Source organism: Melanostigma gelatinosum, assembly GCF_949748355.1.
Source record: "Melanostigma gelatinosum genome assembly, chromosome: 18".
In the NCBI taxonomy this organism is placed as follows: Eukaryota; Metazoa; Chordata; class Actinopteri; order Perciformes; family Zoarcidae; genus Melanostigma; species Melanostigma gelatinosum.
Window position 1 is genome coordinate 18,110,619 of NC_136651.1, and position 18,468 is coordinate 18,129,086.

General features: G+C 45.8%; 2 protein-coding genes across 2 annotated transcripts; both read right to left on the reverse strand.

The window, feature by feature from the left end:
* Window positions 1-322: 322 nt before the first annotated feature.
* Window positions 323-8,505, reverse strand: pigo (phosphatidylinositol glycan anchor biosynthesis, class O). Its single transcript, XM_079290023.1, is given in 12 exon segments — window positions 323-1,598; window positions 2,070-2,140; window positions 2,229-2,413; window positions 2,679-2,901; window positions 2,905-2,955; window positions 2,958-4,550; window positions 4,776-4,958; window positions 6,537-6,696; window positions 6,824-6,947; window positions 7,030-7,173; window positions 7,601-8,079; window positions 8,383-8,505. Coding segments are annotated over 11 exon segments (3,342 nt in total). The 5' UTR covers window position 8,079; window positions 8,383-8,505; the 3' UTR covers window positions 323-1,468.
* Window positions 8,506-9,140: 635 nt separating this feature from the next.
* Window positions 9,141-13,626, reverse strand: LOC306792781 (stomatin-like protein 2, mitochondrial). The gene is made up of 10 exons (XM_079290082.1): window positions 13,493-13,626; window positions 12,633-12,785; window positions 12,433-12,532; window positions 12,303-12,361; window positions 12,103-12,204; window positions 11,845-11,979; window positions 11,561-11,705; window positions 11,343-11,422; window positions 11,104-11,232; window positions 9,141-10,998 (listed from the first exon to the last, which is right to left on the reverse strand). The coding sequence occupies exons 1-10, from the start codon at window positions 13,532-13,534 to the stop codon at window positions 10,906-10,908; spliced, it is 1,038 nt and encodes a 345-aa protein (XP_079146208.1). The 5' UTR covers window positions 13,535-13,626; the 3' UTR covers window positions 9,141-10,905.
* Window positions 13,627-18,468: the final 4,842 nt, after the last annotated feature.

Sequence of the window (18,468 nt, forward strand, 5' to 3'; positions counted from 1 at the left end):
ATTGCTCCCGTTTTCAACCACATATCTGTGTGAGCTGAGCTTCTCAAGCTTGACAGCGATAAAAACTAAAAACAGAGAGAGACTGAGAGCTGTTGAGGAAGAGCTTCGTGTGTGTCTTTCTACCATTCCTGCCAGGATATCCATGTTGTGTTCATCGAAACAGGCCCAGGTTTCACACTAAGTGAGTACAAATACATTTAGAAACTATATTATTAACTATATGTATTATATGTACTGTGTTAGTGTCTTTTTGTGTCATTTTGGTTGGTGGTGTGCCCCAGGATTTTGTAAATGTAAAAAGTGTGCCGCGGCTCAAAAAAGGTTGAAAATCACTGGTCTAGAGGACCAGTCGCTCCCGTACAACCATCAGTACGATTGCTTTGGAGCTTATTCACAGTCATGCAGTAGCTAACGAGCTGCAGCTGCTGCACGCCGGACACGGACTCAGACCTGCTGCACAAATAAATCAACTGCCAGCGTTTCTGGGATTTAATTACGTCAACGTAATGACATCATAGGGGGAGGGGAGGGGCGTTGGCCAAAGCTAGGCACGAGGCCGAGTTGAGATGAAACTTTAATTTGAGATTTAGTTATTTTTTAAATGTATCATTAGTGATGAAAAGAATCTGAATTATAAACAGGAATCGGAAGCAATGAAGAACCCAAAACTGTGTAATAAAATAAAAAAAGTTCACAGCAATACTTTGTGAATTGGCAGTAACCAGATGTTATTTCAACATCTTGAAAATACAAAAAATACAAAACAAAAATGGAAATGTTTCTCCAGCACTTTGGATGGATTTCACCAAATGGCACAGATCTGCTTACAAGTAGATCATGAAGCAGCGACAGACATCGGGTGCTCATTTTATTTATTTATTCTCTTTATATTCAACTTGCAACAGGCCGATCTTTGTTTAAAGGCTGTTGCTATCCAGCTGTGACCGTTATGTAACGAGTGTACACTGCTTCCTGTATGGATCTGAAGCTCTTTTGGCCGCTGCACCGTCTGTCTGGCCTCGAAAGGTTTCCTCCAAGTTCAGAAAACAGGAGTTTAGGAGAGACATTCAGAAACTGCTGTTCCTTCTCCGACAGCGTTACATAAAAGCCTTCAACCTCATGAGCCGAGTGAGGCGGTATACAAGCTTATAGTCTCATATTTGTAAAGAAAACATCTTCAATGTGACTCAGGATGCAGTCAGTGTGAGATTTGATGTTCCTCTGGCTGAAGAGGAGGCGGGGTCAGTAATGCACCACGTAACCCAACGGAGCTACAACAAGTGGCAACCTCCCGTGACATGTTTGTGGGGATCCTAGACACAGATGGCAATGTTGTCTTATTGTGAAGGATCCAAGTAAAAAAAACCCAAAAAAAACAAGACGTTCCAGTGACACCGCCGTGTCCGTTTTCTCTGTGGCACAGTGAGCTCTGGTGGGGGTCCGTGGTGCAGCAGCAGCACTGCCGTCGCTACCTGGAGGCGTCGGGGATGAGTCTCTTAAACCAGCGGCTCACGGCCACGTCCACTCGCAGCACTAGTGTGACCCCGATCAGCAGAGACGCGCTGCTCACCAGGAACCCCGAGGCCTCAAACATCAACCTGGAAGGAGAAAACACGCGGCTCTGTAGCGCCAAACTTCAACTTAACAGTCCAACTCTGCCCGTTTTCAAACCTCAATGTTCTGTAATCATCTCCCAACCGGCTGTGCAGTACAAGATGTAACAATATGACATTTCAACAAGTAGTTCCAACTCCAAACACCTATTTCTCAAGTTCTATATGTTAACATGCTTATTGAAAAATATTGAAGGAATCTGTATTTGTTTTGCATATTTCTCAATGTTTCTACAAGCAAAATACCATGCTTACAAATAAATAAATAAAAAGCTAGGAATTCTGCCTTTTAAGATAAGCAAGTGTAAATATGTGTATCTTAGTGGTCGTCTGCGGTAAAGTAGACTCTCGCTAATGTGCATTTCCTGTGTTAGCGGTTGCACCGTGTCCACATCCTGACAAAGCCTTTCCTGTTAGTGAGCCTGTGTGAGCGGTAAAGTCCATTGGGGCACTTACTTGGGCGCGAAAACCTTCCACACCATTAGGTGTCTCCTGAGGATAGCAGCGGCACAGACTGACGCAAAGACCTGAGAAGAGATGCGGGAAACAATGACTCTCGCCATGTGATCAGGACACGGAATGGAACGGGGCCGGCTGAGCGGAGGAGAGGCGTACCTGTGCTCCGAGAATAAAGAGGTAGCGCGTGGAGAGCTGCAGGAGGGCCGAGCTGAACTGCTGGGGGTTTTCTCTGAGCCTCATCTCCATCGCGGCGTCCTCGCCCTCCTCACCGCAGGCTCTTCCTGCCCTGCTCCCACGCACCTCACACACCAGGGGCCAGAATAGCAGCAACGGGCAACCCGCTGACGGCAATGAGACGTGGACACAAATGGGAATCAGCGGGGTGCTCGTTCAGTTTCATGTCCTGCCTTTCTTGATTTCACAGTGAAAATTGTGTTTTTTGAACTGTATACAACATGCTTTTAGAACGCTGTATTGTATGCATTTTGAATGATATGTATTTAAAATATTCTAGCTAGCCTTTTGTCCAGCTCAGTCCTATTCCTTTTGCAGATGCAACAGTTGATTTATTTTTGTATGTGTTGCTGCTTCTCTCTTTATATCTACCTGAGAACAAGATGTGTGAGGCGAAGGTGTTGAGGGTGACCAGGGAGGCGGGCAGCACGGTGCCTGTGTGTCCGTCGGGGAACCCCACGAAGGCGGCGCCCCACTGGATGGAGGGGAAGGTGGGGAGGTGACCCGTGGCGTGGAAGAACTGAGTGGCAGCCAGCGACCACAGCACCACTGGAGTCCAGGGCACATTGAAGCCACCTGAGGGAAACAAATCAGATCAGAGATGCTCAGGACGTGTCACAATGGCCGAACAAAGCATAGAATGAACAAGATGGTGAGAATCTCACCGGGACACGTTCCGTGCAGACCACTGAGGGTGGTGGAGGAGGCGTGAATGTGCAGCAGAGCCCCCATCTCCAGCAGCAGCAGGAGGAAAGAGAGAGCCATGGCCTCCGGGTGCAGCAGCAGCAGACCCATCCCCAGCAGGCCACAGAACAGCAGCAGAGGGGCTGAGTAGACCGTCCCCAGTCCGTAGGCCTCCACGGCGGGCCTGCCGTCCGCCTCCACGCCCCCGCTCGCCTCTCCGTCGTCCAGGGAGCGACGCATGCGCTGGTAGATCTGCGGGATGAGGTGGTGCAGCTCGGCTTGGGGGCTGATGCCCGTGCTGGCTCGGTAGCACGGCGGGGGCAGGGACGCGCTGCGGGCCGAGGCCCTGGTCTTCGCGAACACGGTGAGGGGGTCGAGCCAGATCAGGGACAGCCCCAGTCCCAGGAGGCAGAAGGCGACCCTGGGGAGGGCCAGCTGGGCCAGGCCGATCAGCTCGGCCAGATTCCTGAAGCTGTCCTCTGGGGTGGCACTGACGGCCCAGTAGAGCGCCAGGCACACGGACAGCAGCAGGAGGACCCAGCGGGCCGCGAACACCGTCCCGCTTGCGGAGTTGAGGTTGCCGTAATGGCGGAGGCAGCGTCGCAGCAGATACGTCCACAGGCCCAGGGCCAAGACGGAGAGGACGTAGTGGAGGTTCTTCAGCCGGTTGTCCTGCAACCGGGAGAGGGGCGAGAGGAACGGGGACGGCTGGCAGGAGCCCTGCTCCTCCCGACAGGCGTGGAAGGAGAGGGAGAGGTAGAGGCTGCCGACCAGAAGCCCCAAGCAGGCTAGGAGGGTGCCGCTTTCCTTCCTCACGGTCGACGGGGACAGGGCCAGGGAGGGCAGCAACCCCGCTGCCTTCAGGGGGTCGTGGCTGGGGGGCAGGAGCAGGCCGTCCCAGTTGAGACGGATGGGAATATAGAGAGCCAGGGAGAACACCAGAAAGGTCACCACGCGGCCCTCTGCGATCACGTAGCTGTCCGAGAACAGGGAGGCACAGCGGAGGAGCGGCACCAGGAGAGGGGGGGCGAGGAGGCGCCGCGGGGTCAGCCAGCTGGCTCTAGGTCCGTTCATTTCCGCTGCGGCGGTTCCGAATCGGCGCGCTCTCCAGAGGAAGAGCAGTTCCGAGCTGAGGGCGCCGGCGGCCAGGCACCACGCCACCTCGACGTAGCCCCGCGCGCTCAGCTGACCGACGGCTGCGCACACCCCCGCCATCAGCGCCGCGACGACCGGGGCCCGCAGTCCGGGGCCGTCCTCCCTGATCAGCGCGAGGGACAGCTCGGACAGGACAAAACATGTCAGGCAGGCGAACGCCAGGATGGCCAGACCTGCTGCCATCTTGAGTGGGCTGAAGCGAGCCCAGGTGGCTCGGCAGGTGTCCCTGACCGAGGTGAGGTAGGCCTGCAGCGAGGCAGCCAGCTGGGGGGAGGGGGGCCGACCCTGTCGCACCGTGGCGAGGTACTCTGAGGAGAGGCGGGAGAACTCAGCCTTCAGCTGAGAGAGGCTCTCCGCTGGGATGTCTTTGGCCATGCCGGAGTACGTCTCCAGGAAACGGTTGACCTTCAGAAACAGAACCGTCACAAAAGGTGAAATTACACACACACACACACACACACACACACACACACACACACACACACACACACACACACACACACACACACACACACACACACACACACACACACACACACACACACACACACACACACACACACACACACACACACACGAAGTCTGACAGTGTTTCCTGTGTTGGAGGCCCTTTTTAACTGAGCGTTCTACCTGTTTTGCATTGATCCACAGCGCCTCCAGCTGGGTGAGACCTCCAACTGCGTCTTCCGTCTGCCCATGAGGAGGGAAGACGGGCAAGAGAACCTGCCCCACACTGCTGTACGGGATGGGGACCCCCAGCAGCAGAGCCAGGGTGGGGACCAGGTCCGTCTGGGGCACCACATCCGGTTCACTCTACAAACACAAGGAAAGTAAAAAGAAAAGGATCGTGATCAGAGGACCGTAATGTGACAGGAAGATTGGCACAAATAATTGTTGAAGACTTGCATTAACTTAAAAGTAAGGAAATTCAAATTAGTTTCAAATGAAGAACAAATAATTTAAAAAGTTGAATTCATAAGAAATCATTGCATTCAGGACTTAACATTAGATAGAAGTCTGTATAACTGACATAAATGAAGCATTATGTTCACTGATTGTATGATTTATTGTTTTTCTCTACAGCAGCTGATTAAGAGAGCAAAATCAATATACCATCATCTTGCAATTACCACGTGTGGCCAGATGGGGGAGCTGTTCAGCTAAAGTTACAAAGCATTGGCAAAGTTCTTGTTGCTGCTCATGACCCAGCCTTAGTTAATTAAGAGAACAATGAATAAATAATATGAATACTGAATTCATTATCAGCAGCAGAATATTTTTCTTCCCGTGAGACTTAAAAGTAACTTTTGTGTTTATACATTAACTGAGCAACTTTGTTTTTACAGTTTCTAATTGAGTTTTTTTTTGCAGGCAATGAATGATGTAATCACAGACTAAACTGCCGATAATTACAATACTTGCAAGCACAGAGAAACCTCCCAGAGACCTTTGTGAGCGACTCACTGCACAGATCTCCCAAAGGTCAGCGTGGTCCTTCAACCGCGAGCAGTTCATGACCAAATAACGGTTAATTCAAGCCGTCCCCTCCCACTCTTCATAGTGGGGTCGGTGGATTTGCCCGAGAGGAATAACCGGCTGATGAACAAGTGAGCGTCTCCGTATCTCATCGTGTCTCATTATCACTCATGTTCTGTGTAACCCGTGATATTCCATTATCAATGATGCAACGCTTCAATCACACGGCGCTTATGCAAATCAGAGGTGAAGTTCACTTTTATCCCCGAGAAGGCGGAGACCACCTGCCAGCATCAAATTAAGGGATTTGTGGAAGTGCCCGTCCAGCCGTGTCCGGGAGTCAAAGCTTTCTTTCTGCTAGTTATTCACAGAACATAATGACTTTGTTGTGTAAACTCTCAGCAGTCTGACACCGTGCTCATGTCTCCAACTGCATTTCACTCACAGCTGGTTACCGGATTACCGGATTGTGGCACTTAGCAGCGACAGGAACAGGAAATGAGTCTAACTGAGCAGAGACTGCCGCTGTCATCACATGGTTGAATTATAATTCTGTTCTTAGTCGTTCATAGAACGGCTACGCTTTTGCAAGACAGTGTGGTTATTATTAATTAAGACGTAGTTATAAACTTGGTTATAAACCCTTTGTTTCTTCAGTGTCAGATTATTATTTTACTCAATTAAAACGAGGGTTAGAACGGGAAGTTGATTATGGTTCTTTTATAGATACTGTACCTGTGATTCATTTTGACTATTAGCATTGTTTAAGGACTGATCTGTTTGCTTGGAGCTCATCTTACCGAGCTCTCTAACACAATATAAAATGATCCTGTGCATGTCCCTCCTTCGCACTGACTTCACCAATCACCTCACGGTCAAACCACCTGTGGAGAAGGCTGCTACTCTACCACCGACCTGGGACGGCGGAGCGGAAAACAGAGGGGAGGGACTGTAGAGGAAGATGGCGGCGTCCGTCTCCTTCTGACTTTCTCCGCCGTGGTCGCCGGTGTCCGTCATCCCGTGATCCCCCATCACCACCAGCAGGGTGTCGTTCTGCAGGCGGTCCATCACAGACCTGGAGGGGAATAAACATGAAGGTGGTTAGAGAAAAACTTCGGGGCTCCTGCAATAAAGCCTCACGATGTCTCGGCTGTGGAACCCAATCATTTGCAGCCATTGTTAGATCAAGCCTGCGGTCTGACCTGATGACGCCGTCCATCTGGGTGAGCTTGTCGGCCATGGCCGGGTGGTCGGGGCCGAACCTGTGGCCGCAGTGGTCCACTCCGAGGAAATGGGCGACCAGGACTTCCCAGTCGTCCCCCACCACTGTCAGAAACCAACAGACGGAGAGGTGTGAGGCACGAGCAGAGCACAAGGACGGCGCAGAGGTTAAGATGTGAACACGTACTGGTGGTGTAGAGGTGCTGGAGGATCCCATTGTCCACCGTGTGCAGGTCCTTCACGTTGAAGGAAGGGAAGGGCAGAGAGCGGTGGAACTTCTTCGGGAAAAGGTTCTCCCACGTGTCGTCGCCCATGAACACCACGCGTTTGCCTGTGAGGGGAGAACAAATCCAGACGACGTCGCTATGACTCTGTATGTATACGACCAACACATCTTCAAGCTTACATTTTAAACTGGACTTGTGGAAGATGTTGAGTGTTCATTAAGTATGACGCAAGCAGAAAGAAATCCCTTCTGTATGGAAATAACAAGTGCGATAACAAAGAATCATTTTATAATCCTTCCCGGCTTCGAAGATCTTTTTTTTGTTTCATGTGCATCTTTAATACAGTTTGTCTTTAATTTAGCCTTCTTTCTTCCCCTTGTTGTAACATGTGTTTGAATTAATTATCCTGTATTAAACCTGCTAAATAAATTAAATAAAGAGGTGCAGTCTTTTTGTCCTCACTCATATTTTAAACCATGGACTGCTCTGGCACTTCATCTAAAATGTCTCGGACACAACTGTGTCACTCACCCACTTGCCCGAACTGGTGGATGAGGTTGTCCTCCAGGATGGCGGTGGACGCGAAGTTATTGCCCACGTCCACAAAGGTGGGCAGGGAGCCGGTGGTGAAGCCCTTGATCCTCTGCATGGTGGTCGTGGGCGGGTCCGCGCGGAACGGGTACAGGCGGCTGTGGGCGGGCCTGGACGAGACCGTCTCCTCCAGCACGGGCAGCTTGTTCTCGTAGGCTCGGGGCGCCGCGTTGTTGGGGTCGAACCAGGCGAAGTCGATCTTGAGGGCGTCGACGATGAGGAGGACGGCCCGGCGGAAACGCGGCCGCACGCGGCAGAAGTCCTCCGGCTCCTCTCCGGGCTGCAGCACGTCCCCGCAGGTGCTGGTCCTGTTCACCTCCAGCCTCACCAGCAGGAAGCCACCGACGAACAGGTAGATGCCCACGGCGTACACCGCGCACATCCAGAGGAGCAGCCACAGCACCCGGAGCCTCTTCATTCTGGACACGCACAGAGGTGACAGAAGTAACGTTACAGCTCACAAAAAGAACCAAGCACACTTGTTTCACACAAGGTATAAAAAAGTGAAATGAACAGCGGGTATCACCGGCTACACGAGACGCTAGCACCAGTAACGTGTAAATTGACAGAAACCTAAAATGTCCACTTAAACCAAAATACAATAGGCACGCGCTGTTGGGACGTGGCAAGTGGTGTTAACCGTGTCCTCCTGTTCACGTTAGCTTGTTAATAAGTTCACGTTTGTTAGCCGCGGCTAGCTTTGTCTCACTCTCGTCACTGACCTTGTAGCGGTCGGGTTCTCGTCCTCTCGCGGCCGGAGGGCGGGAGTGTGTGTGTGCTAACAACACAGGGAGCACAGGTGTCTCAGGTAAACGGAGAACTACGCGACACCTCCCTCACCTTCATATGGACTCCGGTACAATGAGATTAGGTGGCTGGTGACAGCTAGGAACCTCAGCGCGCATGCAACCCGGCGGAAAAACGGGGAGGGTGGTTTTCGATGTAACACCGATTAGTTTAGCTTTTCAGGCCCTTAACTTGGGCTTTCAGGCACAAATTCATAATGAATGAAAACCTAGCTAGCGTTTCCCGGAAATTGCACAGTCCCTTTCTAAAACAATAGACTGCATATAACAAGTCTAAAACAGAGGACGTTTTCAGCTGCTCTCTAAACCGCGGTCATTAATATATTTTTTTCTTTTACAGTTAGTCTTCACTGGCATTTAGATAATTGATTGACGGAATTGTACGAATGATATTGGTGCATGTTTTCTTATTCTTCAAATTAATATATCGATTTGAAAGGCATTAAAAAGTCAAAAACGACACGTGTCCATACCGTCTGTGATGCAAAGAAGAGGGCTGAAAGAGCCCGTGACAAGAGGGAGAAAACAAGCAAAGATGTGTCACTCTGTCAAGGAACCAAAAACTCATTCAGTATTCTAAAGATTGTCAACTTTTTTTTTTTTACAGTTTTCAAATACAAAGTTGTCATAAGCGACATTTCTCACGGACAACTTTAAAAGGTTATTTTGACTGATGCATGACGGCATGTTTGCACAGTTCAGGCCATAATATTGATTACGAACAAAAACAATAAAGGTGGTGCAGTAAAGCAAAATGCCTAAAGTGAGGAGTAAAATGCTTTTGTTAATATGTAACAAATATGCAAGAAATATTTTACTGCTTCTGTACATTTGGGGATGTAACAAAAAAAAAGTATTTGAACTCAATTAAACCTGATGGAACTCAATAGTTTTAGTTTAAGGTGTCATTTACATACTCTCCATTCATTCTCTATGTAATTTGCTCCAACATGTAAGACGAGTAAATAAATAAAAAAGATTAAAATATAAACACCATTCCAACTCTGGTATATTTGGTCCGTAGGCACTTTTTAAAATATATGTATTGACACTCAGACCTTACCAACTTAAATTTTTTATGGTAAGTTAACATTGCTGAACCCCAAACACTAACCCAAAACATGGAAGTCAACTTTAACATCCATCTAAATCTTTCAACAAAATTAAAGATTATTCCAGACATTACGAGGAAGTCCAGCTGTTTCTGATTAATTGTTCTACACTTCTTCCTCCGACATCATTTCATATTTTCAGTCAAGTTCTTAATGTCCCGTTCCACCATGTCGTAGACCTACCCAAGCACTCAACTTCATGAGAGCCTCAAATGACATGCATGTGCCAATTAATGTTCTTTTCAAAACCTGTAAGTACAACTGAAGCCAATGAAATAACAGACATGCTGTGTTTGCAGAGAGTCATGGCAGTTAATAAATATATTCCATAATAAGCCATGAGGTGAATACAAATGTGAAGAGGAAAGGAACGCTTGTTCCTATTACTAATGTACCCACAGAACCTGAATGCAGTTATCTGGACCGGCGCTGGAAAACAGGTCGCAAGAGGCAAAAAAAGCATTCAACACAATCGTACGTTGCACTTAAAGCAACAGTGTGTAGGATTTATTGGCAGAAATTAAATATATTTACAACTATGTTTTTCATTGATGTAAAATGATGACCTGTGGTTTTTTTTTGTTCGCTTATAATGAGCCGTTTATAGCTACATAGTGAGCGGGTCCTCTTAACGGAGTCCGCCATCTTGTGCTGCCGGGTATCTACAGTAGCCCGGAGCGGACAAACAATGGCTTTAGCGAGAGCCTTTTTTGTATTTTTGACGTTACCTGCGGGCCACCGTAGTTCTCAGACACGCCTGGAAAGGGAGGAGTAAGCGGAGGGGTATTCAGTTGGGTGCAATCTGCAACTTCACCACTAGATGTCACTAAATCCTAGACACTGCTCCTTTTAACGTTTAACCCTTTACATCCAATTCAACCAGGGTCTGTGCAACAATACATACCTCAACAGATCAGATGCACGAAATAAATCACCCAAAAATAATTAACGTATTAAAGTAAAACGCATATTTACGAGCATTCAATTTCTCCATTTTGTCAGCCTGCCAGAGTCACCGGTGTGTGAGTATATTTGGCTGAAGCCTGGTGTCAATTACCCCAAATCTGACAATAACTGAGCATAAAGAACAGTCAGCGAAGATTAAAACTCCTCTTACAAAAGATGTGATGTTTTTCCCAACACTCCCAGGGCAAAGGATCCCAGAAGTTTATGAAGTTGACAGCTTCTTCTCCTTCTGTCCTGTCAGCAGAAGGTATGTGAGACTTTACACACACAGCGACGCCTTGGAGCCAAAGACTTCTTCTTCTTCTGCTGCTGCTGCTTCTGTGTCATTCTACTGTTTGGAGTTCATTCACCGAGTCCTCCGCTACTGAGACGATTGGCTCCCAAAGTTGTTGCTCTTCTCCTCCGCCGCCGCTTTCAGGCTCGGCTTTGCCAACGCGCCGTAAATGGTCATAGCCTGAGTGCCGGGAGAGTCCCAGATGTTACCATATAGATTCAAGAACAACTTCCAACAAAATACCCCGAACATGAATAGAAAAAAATGATGCGCGTGTGTAAATACCTGCGTGACCATTCCGCTGATGTCCCCGGTGCTGGAGGGCAGCAGGATGGTGTTGGACTCTTTAGCGAGCTTGGAGAAGGCGGACACGTACTGCTCGGCCACACTTAGCGAGGCTGCCGCGTCTCCATTCTGTACGGTGCACCATTTAAAAAAAAAAAGAAATCATCAAAATTCACTTTTACGAAATAATACTGCGATCATGGATATGTCATGAAAAAACACCCGAATCTCCTGTTCACCTGCTCAGTCAGAGCATCCGACAGCATACGGATAGCCTTCGCTTTTGCCTCTGCTTTGGCCAAGATTGCTTGGGCCTCGCCTGGAGGGAGCAAAGTAATCGATTAGTGGTGTACAACTCGTCTTCATCTGTGATTTCAGTATTTTTATTGGCCCTGCGACCTGAACTTAAGTGTCAAAGCTGAAACAACGCAGCCGGGTCTCTTAAAGTGCCACGCACCAGACGCTTTGTTGATCTGCTCCGCTTTCTGGCCCTCCGAGGCCAGAATCTGAGCTTGTTTGTGACCCTCTGCGACGTTAATGTCCGCCTCCCTCGTCCCTTCGGACTCCAGCACCGTGGCTCTCTTCTTCCGCTCGGCCTCCACCTACACGGGGCAGAGTAAAAAATGTGTTGGGGAACCTTCGTTCTACGTTAAAACGAGACCACCTCAGTAATCTGTACAAGAACAAAAACATGTTTCTGGATGAATGACTTCATTCATTCATTCATTCGGTTCGTCCCACCTGCATCTGCATGGACTCTTTGACGCGAGGTGGAACGTGGATGTCCTTGATTTCATAACGGAGGCAACGGATCCCCCACTCGTCTGACGCTTGGTTGATGGATTGGACGATGTTGGAGTTGAGGGACTCTCTTTCCTTCAAAAAGAAATGTAAAAAGTTAATATCCAAAGTGCTCATGACATCTTTTGTTACAAGCCTGCAGAGCAATGTGGGGGGGGGGGGGGGGGGGGGAGAGAAACAGTGGTGGTTTGTCATTACCCGGAACACTTTGTCCAGTGTGAGTTTGCCCAGCTCTGACCGCATAGTGGTCTGCGCCAACTGTGTGACGGCATATTCTGGATCCTCGACGCCGTAGCTGGCCTGGGGGGGGCGAAACCCGGCAAATATGGAATCACTATTTCTATGATCGGACTAAAAACAACACACAGGGAGCAGACAATCATTCGGGCATAGCGTACCTTGAGAGGGTCGAGGATCCTTAAGTAAAGCACTCCGTCAATCTGTAGCGTCACATTGTCTGTAAAAACAAGATGAAATGAACTGTATGTCTATTAACTCAGAATCTGATCTGATGTACTGATCCCTCACCTAGAGATACTGCAGACTGCTCCGGGACATTGATGACAATCTCTTTGAGACTCTGCACGTAGCGAATTCGGTCCAGTAGAGGTATGAGGAAGTTTAAACCCTAAAAGAGAGAGCGGGGGGAAAAACAGGTTGTCAGGCTTTTGCTATTTATTTCCCTCGGGAATATTTGCCCTTATTTGAACAGGAAAAAGGGTAGATACCGGCTCTAAGATCCGGTGGAAGCGACCCATTCTTTCCACCACCCAGGCTTCTTGCTGGGGCACGAACAGGACCACGGTGTTCACGGGCAGGCTGGACGCCCATCGCTGCTGGGCTGGTGTGACCCACAACCTCGGGGCAGCCCGCTGGGTTTGCTAAAATCACACACACCATCAGATTGTAGAACTACTGTTTGATGATTTCAGATTTTTAAATCAATCCTCAGAACATGCTTTTCAAACCAAAATCCTTGCTACAAAGATGATGTCGCTTGTATTTAAAAGTAAAATAAATAGCACTGCAACTAACGATCATTGTCATGATTCTGTTTTGATGATATGTATTGATTGTTTATTCTATAGCAAGTCAGAAAATGCCCCTTAGAGTGAAAGCTGACATGTGCAGGTGGAATGATTGGACCAATCAACGGTCAAAAACCTAAATATATTGAGTTGACGATGAAGAAAAGCAGCACATTGTCACACAGGAGAAGCTTAAACCAGTCAAGGTTTTTTCCTTTATAAATGATGGATGAGCAATCACACAAATTATTTAAAAAATGTATAAAAAAAACACATTTTGGTGATCTGCTCAATATATTTATGTATTTTAAAACACCGCATGGAATTTAGCGCATATGCCGTTATTTATTATGAATTGGTTGACTCTGTAAAGGTTTATTAACGCATCATAATAGTACATGTTCCTGTTCATGATTAGGATGTCAGTCAGTGTCAGCTAAGAAGGTGCTTCTTATGTTAACTTATACGGATTCAGTGGTGCTTCTATGGGATGGAGAGCGACATTTCGTGTTAGCGCGAGCCACCATGCCGGATGTGAGTAACTATGACTTGTATTTTACCTGCAGAAGGGCGCCGCCGGTCCGACAAAGCGTTCGCAACATCGTCAAAATGTATTTCAGTGGACGTGTAAAGGTTCGGCTCCGTAAAGTGGACTCTACATAAACTCTGTACTCATGTGTGTGACCCTTTACCAGTCAGGAAATGAAAGTTGTGCAACGGTGGAAAGGTCCGTCAGTGCGGGCGGCAAGAACCGCACGGCTAAGGTTCCGCTAGCACGATAATGGTATCTGCAAATAAAGCTACAACTACTTCTGCTCTTACTACTACTACTACGACTAATAATAACAATGACAATAATGTAATGGTGTTCTGTTGTGATATGACTTTACATAATCTGTGCTGAACGAGTAGATTGAAGTATTTTTTCATAAGGTGTTTGTGTCTGTCTCTATACATCTGCACAGTATACCTTTTGATGTTTATCTGAATATAAGAAAAATGATCATTTGTATAATTTCTGGACAACTCATTTCAAACTGTGAGAAGAAAATAATAAAAATGCAAAAACAAATGTTTTAATTGGACTGTACTATGTTACCACACAGCAAAATCAGCATAGCCACATTAAGGAATTGATTTTAACACTTTCGAAGAGTATGGGTCCACACCACAAAGTGTTGAATCAACTATTTTTGGAGTGTTAGTATCTTAACACAAATTTGGTGTTGTTATTGACTCTTTTTGGAGTTCAAATTGAACTCTTCCAAACACAAACCAGTGTTAGTTTTTCTCAACACTTGTTTGTAGTCTGAAAAATGAACTCTCAAGGGATCGTTCGTTAACTATACAAAGTGTTCCTCCCATATTAACCCTGTAAGGCAGGGGTCTCAAACTAATTTTCACTCCGGGCCACATCAGCATCATGGTCGCCCACAAAGGGCCGGTTGTAAATGTAACTACTCCTAACATATTGGTAAATAACTGTCTCTGCATTTGATTGTTGTTCATTCAAGTGTAAAAATATTGTACATGCAGTTATATAAATGTAAAAATATATTTAAGCACATTTCTGTTATTACAACTTAAATCCTTTTAATTGAGGGTTAATGAACCCACATTACTCTATCAAAGATCAAACTATTAGAGAAAATAGCAAAGACAAATATCAAACACAAGTTATTACAATAACTTTGTTCAAAGCTTAAAATCCTTTCAAGGGTGCGTTTGCACAATCCGACATGAAGTATTTCATGTGTTTTTAAAGGCACGTTTAAAGTAGTCTTCAATGTACTCACAATACATTTCCATTTCAAATGTACAGTAACCAGCGAAAGAGCTGCTTTTATGAGTGTGTTTAAGTATCTCATAATTTTCATAATCTCATTATTTTGACTTTCTATCATAATTATGACTTTCTATCATAGTTATGACTTTCTATCTCATAACTTCGATTTTCGATCTCATAATTTCGACAATGGGGATATTTTTATTTTCAAGTCTAACTTAAAAAAAGAAAAAGAAAAATCATTTTTTCTTTATTTAAAATTTTTTTTTTGCTGGCGGATACGCGGGCCACATAAAATGACGTGGCGGGCCGGGAGTTTGAGACCCCTGCTGTAAGGTGTAATTCTGGCTCTTTACTAAAAATGACTTGGAAAATAAAGTTTGCGAAAGAGAAGAGGTCATGTTTGTTTTAAAGCACATTTATTTTAAAACTAGTCCCACATGAACATTTTAAAACACTTTTCAAAACATACAACAATATGCACAAGGATTCAGTTTCTAAATATTTAAAATAAGATGAAATAATCTATGCATATCTTTAACAATCCATGGTGTGTCAAGGAAGTGATGAAAAACATTCCAAACTGAAGATGTACCGTGGTCATGAACCAGCTTCTGTCTGTCCTCAAAGGTTCTCATCTTCTCTTTAACCACAGATGTATCTGTTGAGTGTCGAATTATAGAGAGCGCCTAAATGAATAGAATAGTATATAACATATGTACCACAAGAAAGTATGCATCTGCCATTTTTAAAGAGAACCTTAGACCCAGGGAATTTAGTATATCACCATTGTAGTGCTCGCTCATCGCTTCTGTTCACCATACAGATTCATATAGGCTGATATAAGAATCCCTCATTGGAACATAATAAACTTACAACAAGATAGAAAAACACATTTTGAAATATTTGTGAATCGAGACTTTTAATAAAGCTTGGAATAATTATTCTGGACATATTTTTGTTATTTGAACAGAAAAACAAAGAGGAAAGTGTTTGTTTGTGACTGTTCATCTCTCCATGACGTTGATTGAATGTCATAAAGAAAGCCCCGTTAGTTTGCTGTATGTGTTGCTCATCGCTCCTCTCCTCCAGGTGGAGGCGCTGTAGGACAAACAAACACAACTGGTCTGAATGCTTTCATGGGAACTAGAATATAAAGAACCTTGTTGTATCAGCTGAACAGTAAAGAGTGTAAAAAGACTGGGTCCCGCTGTGTTACTCAGGCTGCACTACAGCGTCTACTCTCAGGCGCGATCCCACTACTGAGCGGCACGGGGGCTTTGACCTGCTCCGTCTCCGACCTGGGCCGGTGCACCCCTCCTTAGACGACCTAGTGGTCCCGGGCTCCCCCTGGAGCACCATATCGATACCGAACTTTGTGCGGACACCGGATCTTCATAGTCCGCTGCAGCTCAGAGCTCCCGAGCTCAAGCGATCCTGCAGCCTCAGCCTCAGCCTCCCGGTAACTTGGATTACAGGCGCGCGCCACCACACCCGGCGAGAGACCTGTTCATTCAGAAAGCTTTGGGCTTTCGCAAACGTGACGTCATTATGGTGATCAGGTAGAATCTTGTGATGAAAACAAAACCCGCAGCTGCAACGTTGAAGGCTGATCAGCATCTGAACAATTGACCTAAAACATAATTTGAATGAAGATACTTTATCTCGTATCTTTAAACATCTGTGCTCAGTATGAGTTTACATCATCCACAGTCATGCGCAGGAGCCAGAGAGCGAGAGCCAGAGAGATTTGTGAGTGAATGACAGCATGAAAACACTGTCCTGTGTAGGAAGTTAGAGTAAATCCCAACACTTTAAATAGTTAATTATTTTACAACTGTATGATTATAAATATTATATTTCAAAAAAGCACTCCTATGAGCAAAGCTCTCTTTTTGTCTCCACTCTTTCGATTAAACAATTGAATAAAGTCTTCAGGACCAAATGCAATGACTCACTAATTACACAGGGTGGTGGTGTTGGTTTTTATCTTTGCTCTCTTACAGGTGTACAGTGTATACTTTACTCCCTTTTACAAAATGTAATTTATTGTTGTGTGGGATCCTTTTGGTTATATCATGCGTGTACATAAGACACCTTAGCATGGGGCACATATAGTGTCAGCCTACGTTTGATACTTATGTGGCTATATGTCTTTTTCTATTAAATTATTGAGTGGGTTGATAATCCTGACCTGACTTGACATTTCAGCAATGATTTTGTTTTTATAGTATGCAGCAACTGTAGCTTGATGCAACAAGTTCCAGTAATATGTGGGCATGATGCATTGATAAGATGCATGAGAGAATAATTAGAGAATTGTGAAACTAAGAAATCAGTGAGGTTATGTGTGGTGCAGATATTATAAGAACAGTCAAACGTTGTCCTTTTCTAATTTATACCCATTCACATTCACATAAAGACACATTTTTTGTGGAAAAGCAAATTATGAATGAATTTAACAAATTTTGAAGCCGCAGGTAAAGTAAAACAAGACAAATGGCAGCTATCTTAATTAATAATGTTACAGGAGTTTGGTCTCCTTACAATTTGTTTACGTCACCCGATTTCTTCCTCCAACCTTGTCCCTCTCAGCGATTGGTCAGATTTCTGCTGATTCAAACGGCTCCGCCCTCCAGCGCGACGCTGCATTCTCATTGGACACCACGGACGCCAGTAAGCAGGTGCCTCGACCCCGCCTTTTCCCCTCTCCTCCGTGCCCTCAGGTTGTTCGTCAGTCTGTGAAACCTGTGATGAGAGTTTTAATAATGGCGTGGCCGTGGCGGGGGGCCGCCGCTCTCTGCCCAAGTCCAGCACCGGAAAACCACCTGTAAAAACACCCGTTTCGGAGCTTACCGGTGGTTTGAAAAATTCATTTAACCGCGTGCAACGATGCCGGACGGAGTAAATCTCCGCTGAGAGCCGCAAAACTGTGTGAAACTACTGGAAGAAGCGCTTTGCCATGTCGCTACTTTGTGTCAGAGGTGAGTTTAACTTCTCTTCTTTTAGTATTTCTTCAAGTGGTTAGAAACGACACAAAGTGTTTCACACGTAAAAGTTACAAGCGGAGTGTTTTTATATTCAATCTGATCATGTCAGTGAAATCTTGCAGATTGGTTTTGTGGCAGGATGCCCCCCCCCCCTAAAGGGACAAGAAAAGTGTCCTGTCGTGATTTAACTTTTATTTTTACTTTTTGTAAACGCAGACTGTTGATGAGGACAATGTAAAGCATCAGTCGCATAGCTGTTTCTCTATGTTAGCTCTATTTTATCGGAGCTTTCCACAGACTGCCACACCAGCTGTTAACGTTAGCCCATAACTGATCCTGTTGTATTGACTTATGAATATCACAACAACAACAGACAGTATACTTTATGATCAGTGTTGGATGATGAGTTTAAAGTAAGAGTTATGCATCAGGAGATGATATATTGATGGCTAAAAATTAAGTTATTTGATTTTTAATTGATCAGCAGATGCTTAAAGGGACAGTTCACCCTGAAATCAAAAGTCCTTATTTTGTCCTCTCCCCTGTAGTGTTTTTTATCCAGGTAGATTGTTTTGCTGTGAGAGCCATCACGATACATTTTAAAAACTCAACAGCAATGCCTCTATTCCAGAAATCAAGACCTGATTCCTCAAGATCATCCTTAAACCTCGTAGTGAGCGATTTCATGTCGGAACTATTTTCTTTCTACCGTAGTTGCAAGTGGAACTGTCCCTTTTGAAATCCCATCTACAGCAATGGT